A 24,798-nucleotide genomic window follows, 5' to 3' on the forward strand; every position below is an offset into this window, starting at 1 on the left:
AGTTGTAAGAATTTTGGAGCAATCAAAGTGAAGATCAAAAGATCAAAATTCTGAAAGTTCAAAAGTTGAAGATACCAAAAATCAAATCAAAGAAGGTGGTAAATTCAAAGAAATCAAGATTAAATTATCAAAGAAGTGAAGAATTCCAATAACTCCATAGTTGTATCGAAAAATTGTAATTTTCTAGATTATGTATGCTTGGGTTGCTTGACCAAAAATACCTTGAGGTTAAAAAGTTTTCTGGGGATGGATTCGGAGGGATACATAAAATGAGTGTTGTTCAAAAGAAGTGGGCGAGTGTTTATGAGGATTGTGAGTATTTAGGATTAAGGGGGGTCCTTAGGAAAAAATTTAGGCACAAATGCATGCGTTGCAGTCTTGGCATAATGGTTGGGTTCAATTGGGATTGTTTTATGTGATATTAGTGTGCTAAAATTCAGTTTTGCTTGGGGACAAGCAAAAGTCAAGTGTAGGGAATTTTGATATGGGCTTATTTAGTCATAAAAATCATGCATCATCTTAATACTTTATGTTAATTTTATCTCAAAAAACAAACCAAAGGTGCTTAATTAGCTTAAATATTTCATTTTCAGCAACAAAGACATGCTCGAATGGAAAATGAAGCGGAATTGGCAATTGGATGCTTGGATCTTGGATTTTGAAGAAAGAAGGATGTTGCTGGACAGTTTGACCTCTCGTCAGTGTTTTGGCCATATCTTATGAACCATAACTCCGATTGACGAGATTCAAAATGTTCTGAAAACTAGACATAATTTCGGACGGCTTTCGTGTTTTGAGAAAATGCTGATTCAAAACGGACTCGACGGGTAGGCCATCAACTCGACGAGTTGGTTAGAAGTTTCGCGATTCTTGACTTTGCCTTGCCGTACACGGGATTTTAAGTGATGGACTCAGCGAGTAGGTCACTGGACTCGCCGAGTAGCCCCTGTTTTCAGAATATATATATATATATATATATATATATATATATATATATATATATATATATATATATATATATATATATATATATATATATATATATAAACGCTTCTCATTCGAACCCTAACGAATGGGGGAACCCTTGGGGGTTAGTTTGCGTCTGGAGGTGCAGCTAGAAGCCCTGGAACTCGTGGAACAACCCTAGCTTTCAATTTTGAGAAGATAAAAGGCAATTTGGGTTTACTCTTTACTTAATCTTTTGTTTGAACTATGTGTAAACTATTAGATTTCGTTTTTGATAAACTTTCTGTTGTAATCATGAGCTAAAACTCATATCTTCTGTTTAGGGTAGATGAATTTATGACTATGTGTTGATTTTTGTTGTTGGATTAATTGAAATTGGTGAAATTGTTTTGTTAAGCTTGTTAAAGATCCTCATGTGTTAACCACAACTATTTTCTATTAATTAGCTAAGTAATTAAGTTGCATAAACATCTCTTAACTGCTTATCTCATGTGCTTTATGTGAACACATTGTTATGTGCCTAGGAATAATGAATGTGAAACTAGGGTTAACTAGAAAACAGGTAAATTAATGTGTGAGCCTTGTGTGACGAACCGTCAACAAGAGGTTAATTGAATTAGTAATTTGATTAACTAATTACAAGTCTTACTTAACCCGAATCAATAGTCTAGGAAACTCATTAGTTTAACCAATTGGCCAATGTTTGAATTAATTTGTTTTCTAGGGATTAGTAATAGCGAACGTGAACCTAATCACACTAATCGGTAGCCAATAACGAATAATCCATTGCACTTACCTAAAATCAACCATAGGAGCAAATGAGTCGAATCTAAACAGAAGTCTTCTCCATTATTGAAGTTAGTGATTGTTTATTTGCTTTAGCTGTTAGTTGCTTAATTTGAGTTTTATTTCATTGTTATGTTTCTAGTCTTGCAAAACTAGAGAAAGTCCCATTTCTATTACTTGTTTTATTTAGATAATATTAGCATTTATTTTAATTGTTTACAGTTCCCTCTGTTCGATACCCTACTTGCTTGAACTATATTACTAATCGATAGGTACACTGCCTTTCGTGTGTTTATTTTGTGTCTAAGTTAGTAGGATCAAAACTTGTTCGTTTCACACACATCAAGTTTTTGGCACCATTGTCAGGGAACGGTTCTTAATTGTCAATTTTATTTTCTAATTGTTATCATTTTTTTATTTTATAGGTTGATTTATTTTTTTATTTAGTTTAATTTTTATTTTAATTTTTATTTATTATGTATTTTCCAAATCTCGATGCTCTTGATGCTTTTCTTGAGGAAGTAGTACAGGAAATTGAGCAAGAAGATGAGGAGTATGACTCAGATGAAGATTTGAAGGAATCTGGAAGATGGTTAGATAACATCTTACCCAACACACAAGAGCAATCTGAGTTACAAGAGTTAAATCTACAAGATGAAGAATTTAATCCAGAAAAAGATTTGGAGGAGCTAGAAAGATTGCTAGCAGAGAGGTCAGATGAAGAACAAGAAAAACATAAGTTGCAGGAACCAAGTTGTGGTTTGACTATTACCATAACAGGGCCCCCTGTTTTTCCGGTTTGTGTTTCGAAGCATGGGGTGACGATTCCAACTTTGGAGAAAGTTCTGAATCACGATCCATTTCTGATTAGTACCCGACCGGTTCCAACCCTTGTCAAGATTCTTAGGTTACATGAATTAAAGCTCGTTTGGCCAGTTTTAGAAGCAAAGAGCCAAATTTTACAAATTGGTCCACCAAATAAAATATCCAATGCAACGAATGGATTGGCATTGAGTTTATTGGAAGTTTATTAAGTTGGGAGTCCAGCTAAAGACTCGCACAAAAAGAAGCGCTTGCGGGAGGCAACCCATCATTAGAGTTTGCTTTTCTTTTTCTTTCTAAACTTCTAGTTTATTAGGGTAATTTAGGATTTTAATTTCAATGTTTGTTTTCGTTTTTCTATTACTTGTGTGTTGTTTTGATCTTTTTAGTTTGAAGCTTAGGATTGCATGTGAGGGTCTAGATTCAAGGCTGACGAAGCGAGAAATCGAGTCTAGGCGAGAGAGGAAACGAAGTTTTGAGTCAAGTTATGAGTCCAATTGATAGAAGGGTTATAGATTGTTTATTCCCTAAAGAAAAATGAGGGAAATTATTATTTTATATAACCCCCATACATCAGAAACGGACTTGGGCAGAATAATATTTTTGTCACACAGCGATCTACTCGCCGAGTGCATTTTATGGACTCGCCGAATCCATGTGAAAATTCACGATTCTTCTGCCATTTACGCTTCTACTCAGCGAGTCTACATACTTACTCGACGAGTCGCTCATTGTTCTTACTTTTGAGCTGAAGATTTGATGACATTTGATATGGGCATTGGTTCTATTCTTTGAAGATCGTTTTCCGAGCATTTCCAAGAGTTTGTCCCTTATAATTGGAGCTGTAGCACACAAGATTTTGACACCCAAGGCATGGATGAGCTGTTCCCATGCCAATGTCATCTAAAGATGGAGCTCAAAAGAAGAAAGATCACCCTCGCAACTACTATCCCAAGGGAGTTTGTTCCAATTCCCTCTTTATTTTTATGTTTTCTTATTCATGCATAATATGTAATGAGGACATTGCATAAATTAAGTGTGAGGTAGGGGGTTGGTTACATTTAGTTAAAATTTAGATTAATTTTAAAAATTTACATAAAATTGCTAGGGCTAATTTAGATATTTTGGTAAAAACAATTAGAAACCATGCTAGTATTATATTTGATGATTCCATGAGGACCTAAAAGTTTAGTTGAGCCTATATACATTATAATGCATTTGTGGCCCCCTTTATTCTAGTGAAATCACGGGACAAAAACACAACCTCGTTTAGTTTGAGGGACGCAACATGTTTAGCATCGTGTACTTGAAATGTATCCAGGAATACTAATACTTTAACCAATAAAGGTTGAAGTTGAGTGCCCATGTTTAAGCATGTAGGTATTGAGTGAAAAAAAGTGAGATACATGTTAAAAAGAGAGAGAGAGAGAGAGAGAGAATTACAAGAAAAGTTGTAAGAATTTTGGAGCAATCAAAGTGAAGATCAAAAGATCAAAATTCCGAAAGTTCAAAAGTTGAAGATACCAAAAATCAAATCAAAGAAGGTGGTAAATTCAAAGAAATCAAGATTAAATTATCAAAGAAGTGAAGAATTCCAATAACTCCATAGTTGTATCGAAAAATTGTAATTTTCTAGATTATGTATGCTTGGGTTGCTTGACCAAAAATACCTTGAGGTTAAAAAGTTTTCTGGGGATGGATTCGGAGGGATACATAAAATGAGTGTTGTTCAAAAGAAGTGGGCGAATGTTTATGAGGATTGTGAGTATTTAGGATTAAGGGGGGTCCTTAGGAAAAAATTTAGGCACAAATGCATGTGTTGCGGTCTTGGCATAATGGTTGGGTTCAATTGGGATTGTTTTATGTGATATTAGTGTGCTAAAATTCAGTTTTGCTTGGGAACAAGCAAAAGTCAAGTGTGGGGAATTTTGATATAGGCTTATTTAGTCATAAAAATCATGCATCATCTTAATACTTTATGTTAATTTTATCTCAAATAACAAACCAAAGGTGCTTAATTAGCTTAAATATTTCATTTTCAGCAACAAAGACATGCTCGAATGGAAAATGAAGCGGAATTGGCAATTGGATGCTTGGATCTTGGATTTTGAAGAAAGAAGGATGTTGCTGGACAGTTTGACCTCTCGTCAGTGTTTTGGCCATATCTTATGAACCATAACTCCGATTGACGAGATTCAAAATGTTCTGAAAACTAGACACAATTTCGGACGGCTTTCGTGTTTTGAGAAAATGCTGATTCAAAACGGACTCGACGGGTAGGCCATCAACTCGACGAGTTGGTCAGAAGTTTCGCGATTCTTGACTTTGCCTTGCCGTACACGGGATTTTAAGTGATGGACTCAGCGAGTAGGTCACTGGACTCGCCGAGTAGCCCCTGTTTTCAGAATATATATATATATATATATATATATATATATATATATATATATATATATATATATATATATATATAAACGCTTCTCATTCAAACCCTAACGAATGGGGGAACCCTTGGGGGTTAATTTGCGACTGGAGGTGCAGCTAGAAGCCCTGGAACTCGTGGAACAACCCTATCTTTTAATTTTGAGAAGATAAAAGGCAATTTGGGTTTACTCTTTACTTAATCTTTTGTTTGAACTATGTATAAACTATTAGATTTCGTTTTTGATAAATTTCTGTTGTAATCATGAGCTAAAACTCATATCTTCTGTTTAGGGTAGATGAATTTATGACTATGTGTTGATTTTTGTGGTTGGATTAATTAAAATTGGTGAATTTGTTTTGTTAAGCTTGTTAAAGATCCTCATGTGTTAACCACAACTATTTTCTATTAATTAGCTAAGTAATTAAGCTGCATGAACATCTCTGAACTGCTTATCTGTCACACCCCAAAACCACGAACGGCGGAAACGTTCAGGGGTGGAGGACATCATGTACAGTATCACAACAATGTAATATAATAAACAAGCAACAACATCATCCATTGCATTATAAGTAAAGTTTTAATACATGTGTGTTCTTTCATTGTAGTAAGACACCAAAAATATACAATCAAAATAAAAGACGAGACTTGTCTGCTCCGTCTTCTCAAAACCTGGCCATCGTACCTGTCTACTGTTGACCTGAGAATACAAGTTAATTGGAAAGAGAGTATCAACTTTAAAACTGGTGAATTCATAAGTATTTAAGTGTCATTGTCTTTCTTACTAAAAGTTGTTTTAAAAGTCATGCAAACCTTTAAATGAGAATGTTGATGTAAGTATGAAAAGCCCTAGAAAATCCCTTATTTTCTATCAGCTTGAGATATAGTCTTCTACCAAGACCCGAATGTTTTGTTATGACAATGTAGTCTTCTACCAAGACCCGAATGTTTTGTTAGTAAAATGATAGTTTTTCCTTTAATTATTTAGTACTAAAGTGCTTAGTCTAACTCATCGTTTATGTGAAAGTATCACAAAATAAAGTAAACAGGAAAATGTACTATTGTAAGTGTTATCCCGAGGTACTAGGGCTAACACGACGTATATAACTGTTATCCCGAGGTACTAGGGCTAACACAACCTATATAACCTAATGAGCATCCGAAGATTGTCCAATTGTCCTCTGTAGCAGCAGCAGGGCGGAGGAAGGGTTAGTCCCTGTAAAGGTACTCCTAGGATAAGTAATAACCGTAGGCATCTGTAGATGTTCATCACCCACTGTTGCTAACATATGGGTTCCGGAATGGTTAGTCCCGTCCGTATATCCCGAGGTACTATGAATAGGGGCCCATCTAGGTATCCCGAGGTACTAGGGATAGGGTCTTGTCTAGATATCCCGAGGTACTAGGGATATGCAGGAAGATTTACACAGAAGGTACTAATAAATCATCCTCGCAATTCGAGATACAAGTATTCATGTTAATGTACACAGTTAAGTGTATCTACGTAAAGGTACTCATGTAATGCGTTCATGTAAGAGTGTTCATGTATCATGTAATTATATGTAAACGTACTCATGTATCATGTAATCAAATGTAAATGTACTCATGTATCAGGTAATGTACTGGTATCGACTCATGAATGAACTGACTCTTGTGTGATTCCTTGTAATAGGAATTATGATTGATATCTCCAAATTATCCCTATGATAATTTACTGGAAGGTAATTGGTTTTTCAAGTAGGTTTATACACTCTTACTACTCAAGGGTGTGAGAAACTAAATGAAAGTTGTAAACTATAACATCAATACATATATAAGAATATAAGTGTACATGCATAGTTTAGTTCAAGAATGTAAAATGGTTTTGTAAGACATCTTATGGGTTTTGAACAATAATTAACAATGACTTGATGTCATTTTAATATACATTTCAAAGGTTAAACATTTGATAACAATGTGTTTTTTAAGATTTAAAACCATTTCATGCATCACATTTTATAGTATGTGAAATCTGTTAAATGACAAACACAGTTATAAAATACATATGAATGATTTAATAACATGTTTGTTTCTACTTGTATTCCCCCCCCCCCCCCCTTTAAAGCATTTAAAATCATTTAAAACATTGATTAGGGGTATGAACTCACCTGTAGTTGGTGATTGGGATGAATTGAACGGTATAGGATTGTTAGGTGTCAAGCGAGGACTTGTACACACTCTACAATCCTAATGAACCTATAATCACACATATATGCACTCAGTTAGTCTCAAATCACTAATTGATAAGGTTAAGACATCCTAGACATAATAAACACTTTATATAAGTGTTTTAAGCCCTAAGGATTGCATCTAAGCTATTGTGGGACAAGGCACTTGTGTTTAGGGTTCCAAAGGACCCCATATATGAGTTTACTCCCCATATACCATCACACATGGAGTATACGGTTGTAAACTCTTGAGTTTACGGCCGTAAACTCCAAACCATGGGGGTATTGTTTGTTTTGAAGTCCCAAATGATTCCTAGAATTATTCCAACTTGGTGGTTCAATTCTTTAAAGGGTTTAAGGTCTAGAAACACTCCATTTAGGAGTTTACGGCCCTAAGGCCATTTCCTTTGAGTTTACGGCCGTAAACTCCCTTGGAATGGTGTTCTTGTTGTTTTCAATCCTCAAGCATAGGTGGTATAAGTTCTAGGCTTTTATTCCAAGCATATGAAGACATTAGGCACACTTTGGTGCCCTTCTTTCATGTTTACGGCCCAAGAACAAAGTCTTGGCCGTAAACTCACTTTGATAAGTGATTTTGATGTGCTTAAGGTCTTAGATTAAATGGGAACAAGTCTAGATAAAAGTCTAAAGCTTTAGGTGCCTTAAAAGCACCATTTTGAGTTTGAAATTGGAGTTTACGGCCTAAGAAATTCTTGGGCCGTGAACTCCCAAACTTGCATGATTCTTGGTTGTTTTCTTGTCCCTAACACACATACATATGATTCTAAGGCAGTTGCATAACACAAGGGTCGGTCTCGACTTTGTTTCGGGAGTTTACAGCCCAAGAACACCTTGGGGAGTAAACTCCTAAATCTAGTGATTTAGCCTTCTAAATCATGTTATTAACACATATAAAGCTTTCTAACACTACTAGAAAGAGTTACTCACGTTTTGGTATAAAAACCCGAAGATCCGTGAGAGAGAAAATGGCTTTTCTCTAGTTGGAAATGTGAATAATGAATGAATTTGGTTCAAAATTCTATTTATAGTCCTGAGATATTTTTGGCAGAAAATATTTTTATCCCTGAAATGATCTCTAATATAATAGAGTGTTGGAATAACAGTGTTGCACAAAACCCTAGTGCACCCACTCTCCTGATATTTCCTGAAGTGTAAACCCTGAATTACTCAAACTTACGCGAAAAAGTCTGAAAATTAACTGTGACTGCTATAACTTCTATTGAAGTGATATAATTTGTACATAATGGAAATTTCGGGTTGTCACATCATCCCCCCGTTAGAAGGAATTTCGTCCCGAAATTAGAATTTAAGCAAATAAGAAATTACAAATAACTAAGCGAAAAGGTGAGGGTATTTCCGTTTCATCTGATCCTCACGTTCCCAAGTGAATTCCGGTCCACGCTTTGCGTTCCAACGCACCTTCACTACCGGGATACGGCTCTGCTTTGTTTTCTTGACCTCTCGGTCCATGATCTCTACTGGTTCCTCCACGAAGTTGAGGCTCTCGTTGATCTCGATCTCGTCGAGTGGAATAACAAGAGTCTCCTCAGATAGACACTTTTTCAAGTTTGACACGTGGAAGTTAGGATGTACGTTACAAAGTTCTTGCGGTAGATTGAGCTTGTAAGCCACAGGGCCGATTCTCGCGAGAATCTCGAAAGGCCCTATGTATCTTGGATTGAGCTTCCCACACTTCCTAAAGCGTATTAAGCCCTTCCAGGGTGAGACCTTCAGTAGAACTCGGTCGCCCACCTGGAATTCCAATGGTTTCCTACGCTTGTCAGCGTGGCTTTTCTGTCGGCCTCTAGAGGCTTTCAATCGTTCATGAATCTGAACGATTTTCTCTGTCGTTTCCTGAATGATCTCCGGACCCGTGAGAGTGCTTTCGGGAACTCGTCCCTTAGCTAACTAGGTATCACCCACTTCAGCCCAGCACAAAGGGGATCTGCACTTTCAGCCATAGAGGGCCTCGAATGGAGCTGCCTTTATGCTCGTGTGATAACTGTTGTTGTAGGAAAATTCGACAAGGGGTAAATGGGTATCCCAAGCTTTTCCAAAGTCAATCACACAGGCACGCAACATATCTTCTAAGATTTGGATAGTTCTCTCACTTTGCCCGTCGGTCTGTGGGTGGTAGGCTGTACTCATGTCCAACCTAGTTCCTAGGGAACTTTGTAATGACTGCCAGAACCTCGAAGTGAATCTACTATCTCGGTCCGAGATGATAGATAAAGGAACACCGTGCAGCCTTATAATCTCCCTAATGTAAGTTCTGGTAAGTTTCTCCATCTTGTCTGTTTCTTTGATCGGTAGGAAGTGTGCAGACTTGGTCAGTCTATCGACGATGACCCATATGGAATCAAGTCCACCTGTCGTCTTGGGCAACTTGGTTATGAAGTCCATAGTGATCCGCTTCCACTTCCATTCTGGTATCTCCGGTTGTTGTAGGAGACCGGAGGGTTTCTGGTATTCGACCTTGACCTTTGCGCAAGTAAGGCATTTACTCACGAAGGTAGCAATATCTGCTTTCATGTTAGGCCACCAGTATAACTTTTTAAGATCCAGATACATCTTATCTGAACCCGGGTGGACGGAATAACGAGTGTTGTGAGCTTCGGTCATGACTAAGTCTCTGAAGCCACCGTGTTTCGGTGTCCAGATCCGATCCATGAGGTATAAGGCTCCGCCACCCTTGACTTCCAAGTTCTTATCCATCCCTCTAAGGGATTCACCCACCACGTTTTCAGGTTTCAAAGCGTCGAGCTGAGCCTCCTTTATTTGCGTGGACAAGTGTGAATGGATAGTTAGAGTCAAAGATTTGACTCTACGACCAGTATATTCTTTCCGACTTAGGGCGTCGGCTACTACATTGGCTTTACCCGGATGATAACGAATTTCGCACTCGTAATCACTAAGTAACTCGACCCACCGTCGTTGTCTCATGTTGAGCTCTTTCTGGTCGAAAATGTGTTGTAGACTCTTATGGTCTGTAAAGATCGTGCGTTTTGTACCGTACAGGTAATGTCGCCAGATCTTCAGAGCAAACACAACTACTCCTAGTTCAAGATCGTGGGTTGTGTAGTTAACCTCATGTGTCTTCAGCTATCTCGAGGCATAGGCGATGACTTTACCTCGCTGCATCAGAACACATCCGAGTCCTTGATTGGATGCATCGCAATAGACAATGAAGTCTTCTATCCCTTCGGGAAGGGATAGTATCGGGGCGGTGCACAAGGCTCGTTTGAGCGTTTGGAACGCTCTTTCCTGTTTCTCTTCCCAGTCAAAGGCCACCCCTTTCTGGGTCAGGATTGTAAAAGGTTTTGCTATGCAGGAGAAGTTCTGAATGAACCTGCGATAGTAGCCAGCGAGACCTAGAAATTGATGAATTTCGGTAGGTGTCTTCGGTGCTGACCAGTTCTCAATGGCTTTGATCTTGGAGAGGTCCACGTGTATTCCCTCTTCGCTAACAACATGGCCCAAAAATTCGACTCGCCGAATCCAAAATTCGCACTTTGAGAACTTCGCGTAGAGCTTCTCCGATCGCAATGTTTCTAAGATTTTACGGAGATGTTGACTATGTTCTTCCTTACTTCGAGAGTAGATGACTATGTCATCAATGAAGATGATGACGAACTGATCCATGTAAGGACGACACACCCTATTCATCAGATCCATGAATATTGCGGGCGCGTTAGTTAATCCGAATGGCATCACTACAAACTCGTAGTGCCCATAACGAGTTCAGAAGGCTGTCTTGGGAACATCCTCCTCTAACACTCGTAGTTGGTGATATCCGGATCGCAGATCTATCTTCGAGAAGTAGTTGGCTCCTTGAAGTTGATTAAATAAATCGTCAATGCGGGGCAAAGGATAACGATTTTTAATGGTAAGTTTGTTGAGTTCTCTATAGTCGATGCACATGCGAAACGATCCATCTTTCTTCTTTACGAACAAGACCGGTGCTCCCCATGGTGAGAAGCTTGGTCGAATGAATCCCTTCTTGAGAAGTTCATTAAGTTGACTGGAAAGTTCCTGCATTTCAGCCGGTGCCAGACGATAAGGAGATTTGGCTACAGGAGTAGCCCCTGGCACTAAGTCGATTCTGAACTCGACTTGGCGTTGCGGTGGTAAACTGGGAAGTTCTTCTGGGAAGATGTCGGGAAAGTCGCGTACTTCTGGGATTTTCTGGATGTCTTTCAGATCTTGACTGGTATCAACGACGTGTGCGAGAAATGCATGGTACTCCTTTCGCAAACACTTCTGGGCTTGAATGCACGAAATGATGCGAAGGCTCATACTAGGTTTGTCGCCGTAGATAATTAAGGTTTCGTTGTTAGGAAGGTTAAGACGAACTGCTTTTTCGAAGCACATAATGTCGGCGCGAAGAAGACTCAACCAATCTATACCGATGATAATGTCGAAACATTTAATTGGGACTGGCATGAGATGTATCTTGAAAGTATGGCCATCTAAAGTTAAGGTACAACCTACGTATATGCAGTTTGTACTCTCTGTTTTCCTGTTAGCCATTTCTACCGTGAATGAATTATCTAATGCACATGGTTTTTGTTTAAGCAGGTGTGCAAATTTGTGACTTACAAAACTTTTCTCGGCTCCACTATCGAAAAGTATGCAAGCATATGAGTTATCGAGGAGGAACATACCAGTAACTATCGTAGGATCAGCTAATGCTTCCTTGTGGCCTAGGGCCATAACTCTTCCCACTCCTCCAGCCATCCCCACTTTAGGGTAGTTCCTCTTGTAGTGACCCACCTCGCCACAACCGTAGCAAGTTTGGCCCGTACCGGCATTAGGAACCTAGGCGGCTTGAGCTGTTGGAGCCTTGCAGTAACAGGTTGTATGCCCCTTCCTATTGCAGTTAGAGCACTGCATCTCCTTGCAAGGTCTGTGGTGGTGGTAGTTGCACTTGGTGCATTTCGGAAGAGTTCCAACATAAGTTTTTGCGGGTAAGGGGTTCGTAGGGACAACAGGAGTCACTGTGGCAGCATTGATCGCCACAAGTTGTTGTTTATTGGAGGATCCTTGCGAAGCCCCTCTTTTCCTCTTATTCCACCCCTTCTTGTTGTAGTCGGGGTTGGGCTTTTGTGGTACGGGGGTAGGGATTGTTGGGTTCTGAGGTTTCCAGTGATCGATGAGAGATTGTGCCAGTTCCTTGGCGCTATCGAAGGTAATAGGCCTGGAAGCGATCACACTTGACTGGATCTGGGGCGACAGTCCCCAGATATATCTCTCTATCTTTTTGCTCTGGAGAGCAACCATATCAGGGCATAAGTTTGCCAGATCACAGAACCTATTTGTATAGGTCGTGATGTCGGATCCAACCATTTGTAGACCCAAGAATTCTTGCTCGAGTTTTTGTATTTCACCTCGAGGACAATATTCTTTCATCAGCATGTCTTTCAACTTTTCCCAGTCGATGGAATACGCCACCACCAAAGTCAGATAGTTAACATGGCTGTTCCACCATGTTAGTGCTCTGTCAGAGAAGGTACAAGCTGCAAACTTGACCTTGTTGCCCTCCTGACAAGCACAGATTTCAAAGACAGATTCCATCTTTTCAATCCATTGTCTCAACACCAGAACACCCCTAGTTCCATTGAAGCTGCGGGGTTTGGCGTTAGTGAAGTCCTTGTAGGTGCATTCCCGAGGGTGTCCATGGCTTTCGCCATGGTTCGAGGGTGGTGCACCTGTTCCTGATCCACTAGGGGCAGGAGCGTTGATTGCTGACACAGCAGTTGCAACTGCTGCTGTGAAAGCTGCCTGGAACATGTTGGCATCGAAAGGATTTGGTGGTTGAAGAGGTTCAGGTGGTGGTGGAGGTGGTGGTATTGGTGCTTCGTTGTTTGGGTTTCGCCTTGGATTCCTGCGTGGCGGCATCTTTAACTATACGTTTAAAAGATGACGACATGGATAAGAATAATGATTAATGAATGTGTCTCATGGACTAAATCACCATAGCCCAACAACAGAAGGAATAGTATGACTAAATGAAGAAGATAGCATTTGGATAATAATTTCCATAAGATTAGATATTTGTCAATAATACTAGAATTACAGATGTAACAAGTTCGGGAAAAATGGCCTAGAAGTAGGCCTTACATCAACCAAGATGGAAAATTTTGACAGAATCAAGACTAGATCAAGACATAACAGATCTAAGATTTATACATATAGGAAATTAGACCAAAGTTTTACATAAACTAGGTTACATCCAAAAGATGAGTCGACGAGATTCTATCGGCAATGAGAACTGCTAGCATGAGTCCTCGATCCCGACAGTAGACGTTCAATGTCCCTTATACGCCTGTCCTACCTTGCTTGCTGAGCTCGAAGTTCTCTAACTTCAGCTTGGGTTTCAGCAAGTTCCCTCTGCAGATTTGCATTGCGGACCAGAGTCCTTTCATGAGCAGACTCTAGTTGGCAAATGTGGACAGTGTTAACACCAGAGTTGGCGTCAACTTCCAAGACTTGATTGATAGTCGCCTGAGCCATTATCGAGTTCTGAGAAATCCTACGCACCATGATTGGTAGGACTCTATCGGCAGAACCTCCTTCAGTGAGGTTGTAGAAAGTTTGGTCTCCATTGTAGGGAATGGGCTGAACCTGTTCATGACTCCATGTAGTCAAGTCAGTGGCCCACAGAGGTGTGGGTCCTTGAAACATAGGGCGGGGGTTCAGGTTTGGGTTTTGAGCATTTGGGGGTAGGTTGTTGACTTCTGGCTCCGAGTTAGAACTATCGGAAAAACCCTCAGCATGGTGATCGTCCAAAGGGATTGGGTGATCATCTTCTGGTTCTGCCTCTAGCCAACCAGCATTGCCTTGGTTTGGGAAGTACGGGTCGCCATGGTGAAATCCAGCCATTTTAATCTACGCGAGAAAAGGGATTATAAGAAATAGCTAAAATAGACGAACTGACTAAGGTAATTATAGTAATACCAAATACCCCTATGGTATTTCTTTATGGTTGTGTTGGTAAGTTTTTAGACTTGTTGCCATATCACAACCATTCTTGGGCATATTCTAATCACTCCTCGGACCAGCATAGTTGATCAGGCTATGCCATTCCCAAGACTGACCATATATCCCCAGGCTTACTTGTGATATTCAACAATCGTAATACTTTTGTTCTTGTCGTTGTGACACTGATTTTAGTATGAATGCAGGCACGTATACTTTGTTAAATATTTTATTATTTCAAAGTATAACTCTTAGACAAAGTGTTTTAATCCCGATGTATTTATAGTTAGTATATCTTTTATGGGTTGATATACTTTATTCACTATAAACAATGCTCTGATACCAATCTGTCACACCCCAAAACCATGAACGGCGGAAACGTTCAGGGGTGGAGGACGTCATGTACAGTATCACAACAGTGTAATATAATAAACAAACAACAACATCATCCATTGCATTATAAGTAAAGTTTTAATACATGTGTGTTCTTTCATTGTAGTAAGACACCAAAAATATACAATCAAAATAAAACACGAGACTTGTCTGCTCCGTCTTCTCAAAACCTGGCCATCGTACCTGTCTACTGTTGACCTGAGAATACAAGTTATTTTGAAAGAGAGTATCAGCTTTAAAGCTGGTGAATTCGTAAGTATTTAAGTGTCATTGTCTTGCTTACTAAAAGCTATTTTAAAAGTCATGCAAACCTTTAAATGAGAATGTTGATGTAAGTATGAAAAGCCCTAGAAAATCCCTTATTTTCTATCAGCTTGAGATGTAGTCTTCTACCAAGACCCGAATGTTTTGTTAGTAAAATGATAGTTTTTCCTTTAATTGTTTAGTACTAAAGTACTTAGTCTAACTCATCGTTTATGTGAAAGTATCACAAAATAAAGTAAACAGGAAAATGTACTATTGTAAGTGTTATCCCGAGGTACTAGGGCTAACACGACGTATATAACTGTTATCCTGAGGTACTAGGGCTAACACAACCTATATAACCTAATGAACATCCGAAGATTGTCCAATTGTCCTCTGTAGTAGCAGCAGGGCGGAGGAAGGGTTAGTCCCTGTAAAGGTACTCCTAGTATAAGTAATAACCTTAGGCATCCGTAGATGTTCATCACCCACTGTTGCTAACAGATGGGTTCCGGAATGGTTAGTCCTGTCCGTATATCCCGAGGTACTAGGGATAGGGTCCTGTCTAGATATCCCGAGGTACTAGGGATATGCAGGAAGATTTACACAGAAGGTACTAATAAATCATCCTCACAATTCGAGATATAAGTATTCATGTTAATGTACACAGTTAAGTGTATCTACGTAAAGGTACTCATGTAATGCGTTCATGTAAGCGTGTTCATGTATCATGTAAGTATATGTAAACGTACTCATGTATCATGTAATCAAATGTAAATGTACTCATGTATCAGGTAATGTACTGGTATCGACTCATGAATGAACTGACTCTTGTGTGATTCCTTGTAATAGGAATTATGTTTGATATCTCCAAATTATCCCTATGATAATTTACTGGAAGGTAATTGGTTGTTCAAGTAGGTTTATACACTCTTACTACTCAAGGGTGTGAGAAACTAAATGAAAGTTGTAAACTAGGGATGAGCATATGGACCGGGGAACCGGCCGGAACCGGTACCGGAACCGGAACCGGCACCGGAACCGGAACCCGATGGAACTAGTCGGGCCGGGACCGGGACGTTATTTTTGTGGATTTTTGGAACCGGTAGGAACCGGAACCGATATAACCGGCAAAAATCGGTAGAACCGGTAAAAACCGGAACCGTATGATGCTATTTTTCGAGGACCGGTTCCAACATTTGAAGACACGACAAGAACCGGTAGGAACCAGGAACCGGAACCGGTAGAACCGCCGGGCTGATTCGGTTCTTGATTTTGGCCGAAGCCGGTTCCCGGTTCCGGTCCGGTTCGGGTCGGTTCCGGTCGGTTCGGTCCTTTTGCTCATCCCTATTGTAAACTATAACATCAATACATATATAAGAATATAAGTGTACATGCATAGTTTAGTTCAACAATGTAAAATGGTTTTGTAAGACATCTTATGGGTTTTGAACAATAATTAACAATGACTTGATGTCATTTTAATATACATTTCAAAGGTAACACATTTGATAACAATGTGTTTTTAATATTTAAAACCATTTCATGCATCACATTTTGTAGTATGTGAAATCTGTTAAATGACAAACACAGTTATAAAATACATATGAATGATTTAATAATATGTTTGTTTCTACTTGTATTCCCCCCCCCCCCCCTTTAAAACATTTAAAATCATTTAAAACATTGATTAGGGGTATGAACTCACCTGTAGTTGGTGATTGGGATGAACTGAACGGTATAGGATTGCTAGATGTCAAGCGAGGACTTGTACACACTCTACGATCCTAATGAACCTATAATCACACATATATGCACTCACTTAGTCTCAAATCACTAATTGATAATGTTAAGACATCCTAGACATAATAAACACTTTATATAAGTGTTTTAAGCCCTAAGGATTGCATCTAAGCTATTGTGGGACAAGGCACTTGTGTTTAGGGTTCCAAAGGACCCCATATATGAGTTTACTCCCCATATACCATCACACATGGAGTTTACGGTTGTAAACTCTTGAGTTTACGGCCGTAAACTCCCAACCATGGGGGTATTGTTTGTTTTGAAGTCCCAAATGATTCCTAGAATTATTCCAACTTGGTGGTTCAATTCTTGAAAGGGTTTAAGGTCTAGAAACACTCCATTTAGGAGTTTACGGCCCTAAGGCCATTTCCTTTGAGTTTACGGCTGTAAACTCCCTTGGAATGGTGTTCTTGTTGTTTTCAAGCCTCAAGCATAGGTGGTATAAGTTCTAGGCTTTTATTCCAAGCATATGAAGACATTAGGCACACTTTGGTGCCCTTCTTTCATGTTTACGGCCCAAGAACAAAGTCTTGGCCGTAAACTCACTTTGATAAGTGATTTTGATGTGCTTAAGGTCTTAGATTAAATGGGAACAAGTCTAGATAAAAGTCTAAAGCTTTAGGTGCCTTAAAAGCACCATTTTGAGTTTGAAATTGGAGTTTACGGCCTAAGAAATTCTTGGGCCGTGAACTCCCAAACTTGGGTGATTCTTGGTTGTTTTCTTGTCCCTAACACACATACATATGAGTCTAAGGCAGTTGCATAACACAAGGGTCGGTCTCGGCTTTGTTTCGGGAGTTTACCGCCCAAGAACACCTTGGGGAGTAAACTCCTAAATCTAGTGATTTAGCCTTCTAAATCATGTTATTAACACATATAAAGCTTTCTAACACTACTAGAAAGAGTTACTCACGTTTTGGTATAAAAACCCGAAGATCCGTGAGAGAGAAAATGGTTTTTCTCTAGTTGGAAATGTGAATAATGAATGAATTTGGTTCAGAATTCTATTTATAGTCCTGAGATATTTTTGGCAGAAAATATTTTTATCCCTGAAATGATCTCTAATATAATAGAGTGTTGGAATAACAGTTTTGCACAAAACCCTAGTGCACCCACTCTCCTGATATTTCCTGAAGTGTAAACCCTGAATTACTCAAACTTACGCGAAAAAGTCTGAAAATTAACTGTGACTGCTATAACTTCTATTGAAGTGATATAGTTTGTACAGAATGGAAATTTCGGGTTGTCACATTATCTCATGTGATTTATGTGAACACATTGTTATGTGCCTAGGAATAATGAATGTGAAACTAGGGTTAACTAGAAAACAGGTAAATTAATGTGTGAGCCTTGTGTGACGAACCGTCAACAAGAGGTTAATTGAATTAGTAATTTGATTAACTAATTACAAGTCTTACTTAACCCGAATCAATAGTCTAGGAAACTCATTAGTTTAACCAATTGGCCAATGTTTGAATTAATTTGTTTTCTAAGGATTAGTAATAGCGAACGTGAACCTAATCACACTAATCGGTAGCCAATAACGAATAATCCATTGCACTTACCATAAAATCAACCATAGGATCAAATGAGTCGAACCTAAACAGAAGTCTTCTCCATTATTGAATTTAGTGATTGTTTATTTGCTTTAGCTATTAGTTGCTTAATTTGAGTTTTATTTCATTGTTAAGTTTCTAGTCTTGCAAAACTAGAGAAAGTCCCCTTTCTATTACTTGTTTTATTTAGATAATATTAGCATTTATTTTAATTGTTTACCGTTCCCTATGTTCGATACCCTACTTGCTTGAACTATATTACTAATCGATAGGTACACTGCCTTCGTGTGTTTATTTTGTGTATAAGTTAGTAGGATTAAAACTAGTTCGTTTCACACACATCAAAAGCCATTAAAAGCACAACTAGAAGCTAAAATAAAACTTAAAAGTCAAACTCTTTGACTATAAACCTTAAAAGTCAAATTAAAAAAAATCAAACTCAAAAGTCAAACCGAAAAGCTAAATTTGAAAATTTAAAAGCTAAATGAGAAAGTCAAAGTTTAAAGTCAAATGTCAAAATTTAAAAGTCAAAGTCAAAACTTTAAGTAAAAAGTCAAAAATAAAAGTCAAAATTTAAAAATTAAAATTTTTGGTTGAAAATGGAATTTTAAAATAAAAGTTTTTGAATTTTGGGCTAAAAGTATCAAAAATGCGAAATTGCGTTCGAAAGAAGAAGCCTTTTGAAGTAAATTTGGAAGGGAAAACCATCCAACAAGCTGGATGAGAAGGAAAGGCGTTGAACTTTAGAATCAGAGGACCAGGGTTCGAATTCTGGCACCCTCAAAATCGATGCCCCCCCCCCCCCTCCCCCGCCCCCTTTTTTTTTTAAAGTGTAAACAAGCTGCTTGTGAAGACTATATGATTTAAGATTCAAAGTCTTGTAGCGTGTGACAAGTTGGTTCAACCGGTAAAGTGCTGAGTTGAAGAACTAGAGGACCCGAGTTTGAATCCTTGGAGCCTCCAAAAATCTTCCATTTTTTTTAAGTATAGGGCGCACTCTATGGGCTGAGGTGTTGCTAGGCCGTAAATTGTTTCCGGCCGTAAATTCCGGCCATAAACCCTTCAAAGGTTGTAAACTCCTCGCAGATCACGTGAAAAACGACAACGTTTTTCACCTCTTTTTGCTCCAAAACTCGATCAAAAACTCGTTTTATTTTATTTTATTTTATTTTATTTTTTTATTTTTTTATCAAAAACGCGAAGAACAAACCCCCATTATTTTGCCAAGATCTATCCAAAAACGCAAGAATCCTTCCAAAATAAGATCAAATAAGCTCCAAATCTGACAAAATTTACTAATACAATCCAAGCTCTGATACCAATTGTAAGGTCCTAAAAAACGGATCTTTACCAGTGATCAAACTATTAAACAATCAAAGATAACAAGAATTGGAGTAGAAGAAGAATTGAAACAAGCTTGCACACGTTTATTAACTGAAAAACGTCTGGTACAACTTGTTATAGTGACCGTGAACTCTCTGGCATCAACAACCAATAATGACCTACAACACCTCTGGTTATAGGAGACTTGGGCCGGAAACTGGGTTTACGGCCATAAACACACTACAAGGCCGTAAACAACCATTTAACCTACCAAAACACCATAAAGACTCAAAAGAACTATTACAAATGAAAGCCTAGACCAAACCACTAATTGAGCCCTTCAGCGACGTGATTCTTTCTTCACTACGCCTCACAGTGTTAAAATCACCAAAAAGGATCCATGTACCTTGTTTCGCCCTTTTTATTTGCAATAGATCATTCCACAACTGTTTCTTTTCCGTTGGAGCATGTGGACCATATATATTAACCATTATCGTGTCACCAGGAATCCCCACCTAGTTCCCAATTGTGATTTAAAAATGTCGTGATTTGATCGTTTCAGATACAATGTATTTGGTGGAGTCCCACATGCTTAGTAACCCACCAGATATGCCTATAGATTGGGTAGCTGAGCAACCAAACTCATCAGAATCCCAACAACCTTCAACATTGATTAAATTAAAGTCGACTAACTGAGTTTCCTTGTTGGGTCAAAAATATGGTTTATACTTTGCTTTTCTGGACAATTGTATTTTTCTGTAATATTTTATGTGTTTACGGCCAAATGGGTGTTAACGGCCGTAAACTAGTTTATGGTCGTAAACCCTGTTTACGGCCAATGTTTGTCATGTATATATATAGGGGTGAGGGTGTGAGGAACGCAAGGAATAGTAGATAGAGAAATAAGCTTATGTGTGTGTGTGTGTGAATCTTGTATCCGGATCTTCATTCATATCAGTACATTCAAAATTCATCATCATCATCTTCTTCTTCTCTTCTATTGATCTGACATCATCCGTTTGATCGGGATTCCGCACCATCAAACGGATCTGATTGATACTCAAGCAGTTTGGGGACTTACATTCCTGGATACCTACGAAGGAGGCGTTGTTTCTGATCTTCAGCCTCTTGACCCATCGGACTTTATGTTCTTCTCGATGTACTATGCTATATGGTTACTTTAGAAGACGAGAAACAAGTGGTTTAACAATGATATGATTGCTTCCTTGAAGAGGGAAGATGATATTTAATTCACAACTTTTAATTAGACTAAACATAAGATTAAATTTGATTTTATGAGATTGGTCTATATGGATCTGTAATCCTTTTGTCCTACTAATGTTTTTTCGTACTTTAATATATTCCGACGTTCCCCAAAAAAAAAATCAAAACAATATAGAAACTTCGAAAAAGAAATTAAGCTAAACATAAATCTCAGATTCGAGCACCAAATTTATACTTTACTCCTATTTTATTGACTAATAAACGGTGACCACGTGTTCCAATGAAAACCGCGCCCTCGTTCAATTATGCCTCCCACAAAAATTGACCACATGTTCAACTTGACTCCTTCCACTCTTTGCCCTAAATTTCTCTTTTCGATACATAAAAACCACATCTATTCTCCGCCCTTTTGAAACCCCCAATTGCTCTCGCTCTTTCTCCGTCGCTCTTTCTTTCACGTCTTTTACGAAATCTACCATCGGTGATTCGATCTATACAGATTGATGGCGTCGTTCGCGGAGGCTCCAGCCGGAAACGCCACCGCTGGCGAGAAGATCTTCAAGACTAAATGCGCTCAATGTCACACCGTCGAGAAAGGCGCCGGACACAAACAAGGTTATCACTCGTTCTTTCTTTATGTTGTTTAGATCTGATGGTTTGCGAATATACACGTAAGGTGAAGAATTATTTGATATGATGCGGTGCATGTTACTTGTATTTTAAAACGGTTGTCGTTTTCATGTATAATACGTTATTTGCTATCGTCTATCTTAGATCGGATGATAAATCTATTTTGTGTGTCGTTTCGTAAGCGTTTTGAAGCTCGCTGGTGGTGGTCTGGTTTATACGCTGATCCTGACATGGTTAAAATTTTCTGTTTGAAAGATAAGTTTTATTAGTCATTTTACACACGGATGATGAGGTGTGTAAATTCCTGTCATCGGATCTAGTATTTTTTACACAAGAGATCGATTTTATTGACAAATTATTACATAAGAAATCATGTAATAAAATGATAATAATGAACTGAGTGAACAAAAATAAGTCGATTTATATGATCTTTAAGATTACACCGTTTTCTGAAAAAAAATCATTCCTGGATTACTCACACAAATTATAATCAGTTTGAAGATCTATATTTTAGTAGTCCGAATTATAACTTAAGCAGTCAGCTCAAAGATTTCAAAGTTCAAAAGTAAACTAAATTATACCTCAATGTTTTGATCCATTGATTTTTATGGATTATTATCTTTTAAAGTCCGAAACTAAAAATTTGATCACAAAAGCCAAATGATTATCAATTTTGGTTTAGGAATGTGATTGTTTTGAACTTTATGATTTTGGGTTCTTATACTATTCTTGTGCATAAGGCAGATTTTTGTATTTGATGTTCAACTAATTTCAAAATTGCAAGATTAGTTCGTTTTAATCCTGATTCATGCTTAATGGTTGGGTTAAGCAACAAGATTTTGAGTGGTTAAGGAATTTTTTTTTCTTATTGCGGCACTCTTGGGTGTGTTTCAGTATAGACATTGTCTGTTGGATGTTTTACAATTTGTATATTCTTAAATTAACCTTGTGAATTTAATATTCATCTAGGAGCTTATTAACATAGAAATCAGTTGTTCTTAATCAATGATTTTTAGTCTGGGTGTTCATCTGATTGCAACAGTAGTTGCTTGATGAATTTCATGTTTAGACTTACCAAGGACATGTTATATATTTACATATATGAAATCATGTGCATGTACATAATTGGAAACCCCTCTTTTCCTGTCTTTCTCTTTGAAGTTGTCTACAGAAAGAAGTAGCCTCATGTTTCTGATCTAAGTCTGGCAAGTAGAAAAGAAGCAGAATCTAAGTGTATTGTTATTTGTTAATAAGTTTATATGAGATAATGAATGTAGAAGGATTAATTTTTTTTGTTTTTTTACTCTATGGGCATGGGCATGACATATGTGGTTATGCAGGACCCAATCTTAATGGACTATTTGGAAGGCAGTCTGGAACCACTGCTGGATACTCTTATTCAGCTGCTAACAAGAACAAGGCTGTCAATTGGGAGGAAAATACATTGTATGACTACCTGCTGAACCCCAAGAAGGTATATAATAACCATTTCTTTCATTTATGATTTTAAAAACCTCTTTGATCTGACAGACGCAGATCAAATTTCAATGGGTTAATGTTTGGTATGATGGAATTAGGAAAACAATGGTATTTCCATTGGATTGAAAAATAAGCTGTTTGTTTTGTCTGGAATTCTTTGAAAAATCTGATTTCTTTCAGTTTTAGCAAATTCCATTCTGTAGTTGAATGAATGAAAATTTACAGTGTAACTCATTTAAGCTAATATAACTTTTTGTAATAATTGTTTTATATAAAATCTCAGGATTTCAAGTTTGTTACATATTAAAAAAACAAAAAAAACTAGGATATATATATATATATATATATATATATATATATATATATATATATATATATATATATATATTCTTTCTCATGATTTTATTCAAATTTTATTGAGTATTTATTAGGTTTTAATTTTCTATTTTTTGTTCATTACAATTAAAACTTTGAGTATAGTTACAAAAAAACTATACATTGTATTTACATATATTATTAAAATAGTCTTTTTATTCCAAGATGCCAACCTAACGTGATCATGTTTCATGGAATATAATTAGTCATAGAATATTACTTTGCTAGTGTAACTGATGAGGAAAAAGTAGTGCTAACATGTAGTTAGGTTTTACATGTGTGACCATGTGAACTCATATAAATAGTTGTCCTAAATTGTATGCACATGATATCTTCATATGACATTATATAAAATATGCAAATAAAAAAACCCAATTTGTATTATTTAAAGAGTTGCCCTAAAATTAAAAAAGAGCCAATTTGATGGAATCCAAACTTTTTTAGTTGTTTCATGTGAGAAAAACTTTGATAGTTTATCTTGTCCTTTTTATTCTTTTAGGATGTAAAACATATCATAAAGTTAAGAAATGAAATTAAGATGGCATAATAAACAAATGATTGTTTGTATTTGTATTTTTTATGTGATATCACATTAAAAAGGGTTTTCTGAATGTTTATGTGAAAGTAGAATGCTATAATTGGTATGTATTTTTTTTTCAATGCTGCAGTACATTCCCGGAACAAAGATGGTTTTCCCAGGACTGAAAAAGCCACAGGAGCGCGCAGATCTTATTGCATACCTCAAGTCATCGACCGCATAATTTTTTTCTTTTATGTTTTAACACCATTTTAAAGTTTTTTTCTTGATGATTTGAGGTGGTTGGTTGGTTATAAGGGGATAAATTTGGATTATCTTTTCTGTGAAGAATAAGGGGAGAGGACATTCATCATCTTTCATTGCTCCTTAAAATTTTGAGCACTGCTTTATTCATTTGGCAAGAGATTGCCTTATTCATCATCATTCTATATAATGTTTGTTAACTTATCATAGTTTTTGATCTTTATTAGCCTCAGTAAGTGCATTTTATATAAAGTTAAATGCTTGCTTATGTATTAACTATGTTGCATACTTTGTATAAAAAAACTAAAACATAGTCTCATAAATGTCCAAGAAAATTACAAAGCTGTCGCATTAATAAGCGTAGAATGTTACTCTTTTGTTTACGGTTAGACCCGGGGGTTTGGAGTTAATCAACTTATGATCCAAACTCTTTAATAAATATTAAAATCTGATCCAAACATGTTCCGTAGTTTTGGATGATTGAACATATACTTTATCCATCGAATTGAATCAATGAATATCCGTTGCATTAACCCGACTAATTTACAAAACTATGATTATACAATTATTATGCATTCTATAAAAATTTATCCATGAAATATAACAAATCACATTTCTACTTAATAATTACTATATAACATTTTTTAAATAAAATAAATATCTATTGTAGCAAACATGCATGAAATTATGTAGACATTGATATACGTCCTAAAAGATTCATGAATTTGACCGGTCAACTCACTTGGAGCAAGGTGTATGCGTTGTAAAAAATTCAAGAATTTGACCGGT

At 37.3% G+C, this 24,798-nt stretch overlaps 1 protein-coding gene across 1 annotated transcript; it reads left to right on the top strand.

Annotated features, from left to right (window-relative positions):
• The first annotated feature begins 21,104 nt into the window (after nt 1-21,104).
• LOC111907750 (cytochrome c) lies at nt 21,105-24,218 on the top strand. Its single transcript, XM_023903555.3, has 3 exons — nt 21,105-21,359; nt 22,715-22,848; nt 23,897-24,218. Exons 1-3 carry the CDS (start codon nt 21,248-21,250, stop codon nt 23,987-23,989), a joined length of 339 nt encoding a protein of 112 aa, XP_023759323.1. The 5' UTR covers nt 21,105-21,247; the 3' UTR covers nt 23,990-24,218.
• The last annotated feature ends 580 nt before the right edge of the window (nt 24,219-24,798 follow it).

This window comes from Lactuca sativa, chromosome 4 (genome assembly GCF_002870075.4).
Source record: "Lactuca sativa cultivar Salinas chromosome 4, Lsat_Salinas_v11, whole genome shotgun sequence".
NCBI classification, from domain to species: Eukaryota; Viridiplantae; Streptophyta; class Magnoliopsida; order Asterales; family Asteraceae; genus Lactuca; species Lactuca sativa.